Genomic DNA, 8,662 nt, shown 5'->3' on the forward strand with positions numbered 1-8,662 from the left:
CTCATTGATTTCGATCAGTGAGGTTGTAGATTGCTTTGTCGTGGTGTACAACACGGCATTGATCGGAAATTTTGTGTCATGGCTTAAGTTGTGTATGATTTTGGCAACACTGTGTTTATTAAATTATTTGACTAAATTGTGTTATTATGAGTTTGATAATTTGTGAAATGTGATTGAGAAATATTTAAATTGTGTTTCATCAATGAATGATTTATGTATTACATTTTAAATTTTTATTGTGCACCACTGAGTATTTTTATACTCAGCGATAGCTTATTTTCTTTGTCATGATAAGAGCAAGGAAAAAGCAGTGAGTGCTATTGAATTTGGGCTCAGATCGATCTTTTGTACGGGTATTGTTTTATACCCTTGTAGTAAATTTTGATGTAAATATTATAACGCTTTATGTATCAATATAAAGTTGAGCAGTTGTAAAATAAATTGCAATAATATTATTTTTGAATTTCCTTCTGTAAATTAATATTTGTACTTGTGAATTTCATACTTTATGCCTTGTGAATGAAGTTAGTAAATATTTTAAGATGATAAATTTTGATTTGGATTGTGGAATTATTTTGAAGTGAATTGAGTTGAATTGATTTGAGATTTATTGGAGGTTGGAAGTTGAGAAAATTATTGGAAGTGTTTTTTTTAGGTATTTGAAGAACTGTTTTCTCCAAATACAAACGGAACTCTGTCAAAATTTTTATAAAATTTATGGCAAAATTAAAATGGACAAAATTTTTACTAATATTTAAACTTTGAATAAATGGTTTTTAATTCCTACCAAAATGCTCACCACTTCCAACATATAAGAAAATTGTTTTAAAATCCCTTAAGAAAATTGTTTTAAAATCTCTTGTAGGGTACTTAATGAGTTATCGGTAGGTGAAGTTCGGTAGTTCATTAAGTATTCTACGGGATCATGTTATGCCTTACAGAGAGGTAAGGTGTGACAGTGGTGGATATGTCCTTATGCGCTTATGGCTGTGACAGTGACTGTGGGTGGTGGGTCTTCTCTCAGAGAGATGAGTATGATCTATGAAAAAGAAGAAGAGGAATAGGAGGAGAAGGCACTAACAGTTAGTTTTTGAACCTGTAAAAGGAAGGAGAGGTCTATATAAATGTTAGGAAGGTTATATATGCTATAAAATGCAGCGTATTGGCCACAATTTGGTTCGGTTCAATTTGGTTTAATAGAATTTTTTCTTCTCCCAAACTGAACTAAACCAAAATTCTTAAATCTCAAAATCGAATCGAACTGAATTATCTTAAAAACAAACCGAATTATAATAGTTCGATTCGATTTATTCGATTCAAACTGAAAACTGTTCACTAAGAGTGTGCATTATGCGTTTATAACCGAAAAACCAAATCGAACTGATGAAATTAGTTATTTTGGTAAAAGTAAGTTTGGTTTGGTTCGGTTTTTAGTTAATAATAATAAATTTTTTTGGTTTTTGATTAATTCTATTACCTTTAATTTGATAATCGAAATAACCGAATTTCTATTAATTAATATATTAATTATAATTTTATTAATAATACATTATTTACAATTATTATTTTTATAATTTTATAATAATATTTAACTTATAATTATTATCTTATTAGTATTAAATCATATTTATTATTTTTTTATAAATAAAAAAGATTATCAAAATATTTTTATTAATATTGTATTAAATAATTAATAAATTATATATATATATATATATATATATATATATATATATATATATATATATTATTAATTCGGTTATAACCGACAACCGACCGAATATTTTTTATTTAGGTTAATTTCAATTTTCTCTCAATTTCAGTTTGATTTGATTAATATATTTAGTTTCAATTAACAGTTTAGTTACTTAAAAATTCAGTTCAATTCAATTCGGTTAATCGAATGCTCAGCGCTAGTGTTCATCCCTTCGTCTCCCCTCCTCATAGTCATACATAATTTATGGAAGACCTTTATTTGCAGGGTTTTAATAAATCTTTTAACTAAAGTGAAACTCTAAAATAAAACTTATGTCGATGAAATTTAATTAAGATATTTAACATCTCTTGATTAGTTCATACTACATTTTTTAGGTGACATTGCACAATTTAATAGAGCATTAATCATAGGTACTAAGTCAATAACATTGAAATGATTTAATTACTTAGAAATAATTTATTAAAATCTAAATTAAATTAAAATTAGTCAAATAATTTAAAATAATCTATTTAAATTAAATAAACTAATTTGATTAATTCAAAATTTCCATTTCTACATATAAATAAATTTTTTAACCAAATGAATTAAAATTTTACAAACTTTAAAAAAAATTAACTGATCTCAATTGAAATTTGTGTATCAATTAAATTTTGACTCCACTTGGAATTTTATTTTTTAAGGTCAGGGTTAGATTTAGCAAATCAATATTAAGTTCTCTTGTTTTAGGCAATTTTAAGGATAAATTTCAATAACTATCCATGAACTTCTACAGTTCCTTTAACTTTAAAATGTAACATTAAATTCCCTAAACTTTTAAATCTTGTACAATAAAATCTCTTTAACTTTCAATTACTAATTTTTCAGTTAGAAACTTATGTCAATAGCCACTTAGTCAATATTTCTCTCTCCTCTCTTATTCAAAATGTAAAATTATTTTCTTTACGCATGAAAAATTATTCTATCTATAGAGAGAAAAATAACTCAATTTATGTATGGTTCAAGAGAGAAAAGAGAAATACTGACTAAGCATCTAATTGAAAAACTGATAATTGGAGGTTAGAGGGATTTTACCGTGCAAAATTTTAATAAAGTGCAAATTAAGAAACACAAAGCTATTCATTCACTCATTTTAAATAATAATAAAAAAAAGATACAAAGATGGAGCTGATCAAAATTCTAGAATCAATCAACCCAATGGCTCCATGAACAGCTCTACCCTACTATTGTTTACATAGTTATATGACCTTACGAAATGCAACTTCTGATTGTGCAATTTGATTATCTCCTTACCCGTACAAATTTAAGGCTACATAACATTGATATTATACAGTAGTCAATGTGGTCATCAACACAGCTCGATCTAGACGAACACTTGGTGTTGTTTTTTCTGCGTCGAAGGTGTAAATAAGCTTGCTTCAACTGCATCTTCAATGCACAAAAATATGGATTCCTTTCCAACCTTGTCTACGAAGTGTGACCTTATCATTTTCTCCATAACATCCAGCCTAGGATTTATAATCGAAAGCTACATAGAAGGATAAACAACATGATTAGCACTATTCATTACTTTATATTTTCGGTAATTTATAATTTAGTTCTTAAAGTATGACAAAAATCACAATTTAGTTTCTCTAATTTTAATGAGAAATTAATTAGTTTCTAATGTATGTTTCTGTTGATAAAATAATTCTTTTAAAATTCACAATTAGTGATAATTTTCCATTATATTTCACTCTTTATAATAGTTTAGCCACTGTAGTTTTAATATTTGTATCAATTTAATCACTTGTATTTGATTTCACTGTTTTGATTATAGTTGATTAATAACGAATTTAACAAAAAGACAATTTTGTTGATAAAGCATATCTCAGAAATTAAACCGTGGTTTTTTTTCATACCTCAAATGCTAGATTATAAAATATCATTTTATTTTTGATAATATCAAAATTTCTTAAAAAGAAGAAGATAATAAAACACCTTTATACTTTTTGCTTCTAATATTTTGCGTATTTCAATTAATGTTTCAATGCCTGTTGTATCGATGGATGTAACACCTGCAAAATCAAAATTATATTTAGAAGCTTGCATGAAATTGTAATTCAGTGTAATCATAGATTTTCATTCATGTACCTGATAAATCTAGCAAGACATGCTCAACAACAGATTCCTCATCATTTACAACGTCATCTTCTTCTTGAATCCACCGGAGAATCCTATTCAAAATATCCAACAATGTCAATCAATTTATTCCATGCTCCTTTTGCTTTTGGTGTCATAAATGAATACCTTTCTCTTATATAATTGGAATTGGCAAAATAGATAGGGGAACCAAGTTGTAAGGCAAGGACTCCAGGGACCCCTGTTGATCCTGGATATTGCTCTGTGTCACGATACAAATATGAATCTTGCATTTTTCCAAGCTTACAGGTGGTAGGCCTAGCAGCATATAGTATTGTCCTCACCAAAGCAAGACCAATCTGAAAATTTCCCAGGATTAATTACACAGCAAATCTATCATCAATGGGGAATATAATTTCTATTTTTTTTAGACTAATTGGACAAAAATTCAAATTTTGCACTTATTTACGATTTTATCCAATCGTCTCAATTTTGAATAATTAACCCAAAATTTAAAATTTAAAAAAGAAATTTATACAAAATTGAAAATCAATTTGGGGATGGTTAATGATCAGCTGCTTCAATGATAACAATTCAGTAGTTTCATATTACAGCCGATGTCAGCAACAAATTTTATAGATATTTTAGGGTGATTTAACAGGATAATTGGCAATTATCTTTAAATTGAATTTTGAATGTTGGATAAAATTTCTTTTAATTTAAAAGTTTAATTAATTGATTCAAATTGAGACGTTTGGATAAAATCATAATAGTACTAGAATTCTTACCGACATCATGAGCCCGTTGTCCATACTTATGAAGGCAACTCCTATGAAGCCAGCCATACAAATGAGAAAATCAAACTTGTCAACCTTGAAGAGGTGATAAATTTCCTTGCAATCAATAAGTCCAAGCATTGCAGACATGATAATGGCAGAAAGAGCAACCAGAGGAGTATAACTGAAGAAAGGAGCCAAGAATAATAGCGTAAGCATCATACAAATTGCCATTACTATGTTAGACATTGCGGTCCTACACCCTGCATTGAAATTCACTGCAGTTTTCGAGAATGGCCCTGCAAATCAAGACAATTCAAATGAAAAATTAATTTTTAATTCTGTAAGAAATTAATTAATCGTATCAATCGAAACAACAATTTTAATTAAAAATTTCCAATGTATTAAGATTAAAAAGAGAAATTTACCAGTGGTCAAATAGCAAGAAGTGAAGGAGCCCACAATGTTCATAAGGCCGAAAGCTATCATCTCCTTGTTTCCATCAACTTGTTCATTTTTCATTATGGCAAAGCTTCTTCCTATGGCTACCCCTTCCTGCAGTTTTTTTTTAAGTAATTTAATTAATTAAAATATGTCATGAATTAGTTAATTAATTTATCCCAAAAAAGAGAAAGAGATTTTAATTCTTACAGCTAAAGCAATAATGGCTGTGATGAGGCCAGCCTTCAAAGTCACAGGTAGATACTGAGAATTAAAGTTCAAATGTTCAATGGATAGAGGATTTAGACCTTTGTTGAGGTGACCCACCTAAGGAAAATGCAGCAGACAAATTATAGATGAATTTGATGGTTTAATCTAATCATTTGTGATTAATCCACTTGAGAGAGTGGCTTACTATTTGGATTCCATGTTTGTCAGCGTGAGCAAAATAGGCGAAAAGACAACCAACTACAACCACCACCATTGGAGCTATGGCTGACACCCAAAACAGATTTGGCCTTTTCCTTTTCTGAAAAGTCCATATGTTCAAGCTTTATTATACAGTATTTGGTTACTTGTAAAATAATAATAACATTTCATCTTGTGTTTGTTTTTTCTATTATAAAATTTAGTAAATTATATTTTATGATTTAACTATTTTCAAAGAATTAATTCCCATCTTCTGTTGAAGTAGAGCAGTCAACAAAAGATATCTATCTTCATTCTAATATGTCTGGTTGTGGTCGTGTATCATTTGTTGGTTCTGGTGTGGACCATGGAGAACTAGCCAAGCAGCAGCCATTTGCTTTCCAGGTGACGTCATTTTCAATTATCTTGTCTTTAAAATCTTAAAACTGTTAAGGATGAGGGAGTTGTCCTACATCCCTAGAAACAACAAAAACTAAAAACGTATATAACAAGAAAAGCCAAGCTAAATTAACTTAAGCTATTTTTAACTCAACACATGGACCTTTATTGATTATCATTCATACTTTCTGGGTGATAAAACTAGACGTAATACCAGAGAAGGTCGAACTGTAGTGGATTGGTCTAGAGTATAAGTAGTCCAGTTCAATTGGACTTAAAGGGAGTGTATCAATTACTTTTATTAATTTATCATAATCTTGCTTCACAGTAACAGTTGATGGAAAACGTGGAAAGAGGTATCTCACCAGGAACCAAGTGAACTGAAGAAAAATAAGGAAGATGATGCCCACAACTACACTCTGCCACCTCCACTGTTAAAGAAATACATATATAACAATGAGGGAAAGGAAAAGACAAGCAATTGATTTCTTTAATGAAAGGAAACAAAAGACAAAAGAGTTTTTTTATCAAAATGATGATTTAGCATGTGCATATGGCGCCAGCCAACTTCGGATGGTAGTAAAATTAGTTCCCATCAGAAGTTGGCATGTTGAATAGATATATATCCAATCAATTTACTTTTTTTTTTTTTTTTTTCTCTACAAACCTCATCTCTATTTTCAAAAATTGCACGCAGGACAGAAACAACGTCGGTTTTCGTGGTAAAATGTTTCAATCCAAATATGCCTTTGAGCTGTTGCAGGCAGATAAGAGTTGCAGTTCCTCCCATGAAACCGGTGATAGTTGGATGTGACAAGAAATCCACCAGAATCCCCAATCTGCATATACGTAAAATTCGGCACCAACAAAAAACTCAAAAATAATAGCAATGAATTAAACATAATTTATCACATAAATTACAAAAAGGGTTGAAGTATCCATTAATATTTTTACCTTAGAAGTCCCAGAATAGTCTGAAAAATTCCGGTGAAGAAAGTTGCGGTGAAAACCAAGTGGAGGTACAATGTTGGATCATCTTTGAAAGACACTTTTTCTCCAATGGTATTGGCTATGAGCAATGAACAAGCTGCAACTGTCCCTACTGCTAGGTGCTTCGAGTTTCCGAAAACGGCATAAATGAGAGGAGGTACAAAGCTTGAGTCTGCAAATATATGTCACTATTAATTCATCATGATTAAATATTGCTGCTGTTTCACCATTAGAAAAAGAAAAATATTATCATCAGGCTTACACAGGCCAATGACGGGGGGAAGATTGGCAAGTTTTGCATAGCTGATCCCCTGAGGAATAGCAAGGGAGGCAATGGTTATACCAGCCAGTAAATCGAATCGAAACAAGCGTAGATTGTAATTGGGTAACCATTCAAAGATTGGAATAAAGTATTGCACTGCTTTTTTGACGACTCTGCCACAAGATTTCTCATTCCTGAACTGCCTGAATGGATCATCAGGAAAGAAAGTTTCTTTGAGATGGGATTTCAGGGTTGCTCCGAAACTTCTTGGGGTAGCAAAGTTCACCTCATTATGGGTAGGATTTTCGGTGCTCATTGTGTCTCTCTGTGGTATGTGTGTGTGAGAGGGGTAAAGAAAGCAGTGAAAGAAAGCAGTGAAAGGGAGAGAGGGAGGATAGAAAGATTATGGAGCTATTGCTGTGCTATTGCTCTCAATTTAAGGGTGTAGGGAAAGAGGGTGTGCGGCTAGCATTTATATAGAAGCAACGTAGTGGGAAATGATATAGCAATTACGAGGAGAGGATAACAGGGATTTGACAAGTTCGACTACGCCACCATCTATTTGAAAGAAATTGCCAATAAAAGTTACATATTGCTTTGCAAACTAAAGATTTTAGATTTAATCCCAGAAAAGGTTTTTTTAAGAGCGACAGTCATGAACTCAAAAGAATTAATTTTTTTTATAGATTATAAAATAAATATAAAAAGATATTCGGATGAATCCCAAAAAGAAAAAAAGTTTTAGATTTGATGTTACACATTAGTTAGGTTGACAACTGGTTTGAATATTTTTGATATTTAATTCTATTGATCTTATTAAAGATGAGTTTGAATAGTACAGAAGTAGATTTCTGATAAATTTAGGTTTAAGTATTAATATCTACATTAAGTTTGAATTTTATATATCAAATATTTATTATCCAAACGTGTTAGTATAAATAATTAATTAAATATAAAAATATATATTCAGTAATATTTATAAATTTTGATTTATTGTATTTGAAATAAATATAATTTAAATATTTTATAAAATTATTAAATTTTAAAATATAAACTATTAATACAAAATATATTTTATGTAGGCATTTAATTAAAATATATAAAGCTAAACGTGTTCATATATTATTTGGTAATAATAATTGGCATGAAATCCGGCTTGTTCTGAGAACTGATAAAAGTAGAGATTAATGATTTAAAGTTCAACATAGTGAAATCGATACATTATTAATCTGCTCAGTAAATATTAAATTTATATTACGTAATTAATAATCTTTTATATATTATTATTATAAAAAAATTTCTTTTAATATTAATATATTAAATTATATACTATTCAATAAATATTAAATTTATATTACTGCAATTGTTAATTTTTAATAAATTAATATTACTATGCTAATAGTAAATTAAATATTAATATATGAAATTAATATTACCTTAATAAACATAATCCTTTATAAATTAAATTTAATATATTAGCTTATATATTAGAAATAAATTATTTTAAAATTTAATCAATTTGTCTAATTTACTGTCAAAGTTTAATTAATA

At 29.2% G+C, this 8,662-nt stretch overlaps 1 protein-coding gene across 3 annotated transcripts; it reads right to left on the minus strand.

Annotated features, from left to right (window-relative positions):
• Positions 1-2,814: 2,814 nt before the first annotated feature.
• On the minus strand, positions 2,815-7,644 carry LOC110663638 (probable sulfate transporter 3.5). Of its 3 annotated transcripts, XM_021823019.2 has the most exons (12): positions 7,112-7,637; positions 6,814-7,021; positions 6,527-6,698; positions 6,225-6,290; positions 5,468-5,581; positions 5,263-5,379; positions 5,040-5,166; positions 4,624-4,910; positions 4,004-4,194; positions 3,848-3,930; positions 3,695-3,771; positions 2,815-3,242 (listed from the first exon to the last, which is right to left on the minus strand). In XM_021823019.2, exons 1-12 carry the CDS (start codon positions 7,425-7,427, stop codon positions 3,078-3,080), a joined length of 1,923 nt encoding a protein of 640 aa, XP_021678711.2. In that variant the 5' UTR covers positions 7,428-7,637; the 3' UTR covers positions 2,815-3,077. The 3 variants fall into 3 exon arrangements, with proteins under 3 accessions (XP_021678711.2, XP_058001723.1, XP_021678712.2); XM_021823020.2 differs by lacking the exon at positions 3,695-3,771 and having other exon boundaries at positions 3,085-3,242; positions 7,112-7,644; XM_058145740.1 differs by lacking the exons at positions 5,263-5,379; positions 5,468-5,581 and having other exon boundaries at positions 7,112-7,644.
• Between the last annotated feature and the right edge of the window lie 1,018 nt (positions 7,645-8,662).

This window comes from Hevea brasiliensis, chromosome 4 (genome assembly GCF_030052815.1).
Source record: "Hevea brasiliensis isolate MT/VB/25A 57/8 chromosome 4, ASM3005281v1, whole genome shotgun sequence".
NCBI lineage: Eukaryota > Viridiplantae > Streptophyta > Magnoliopsida > Malpighiales > Euphorbiaceae > Hevea > Hevea brasiliensis.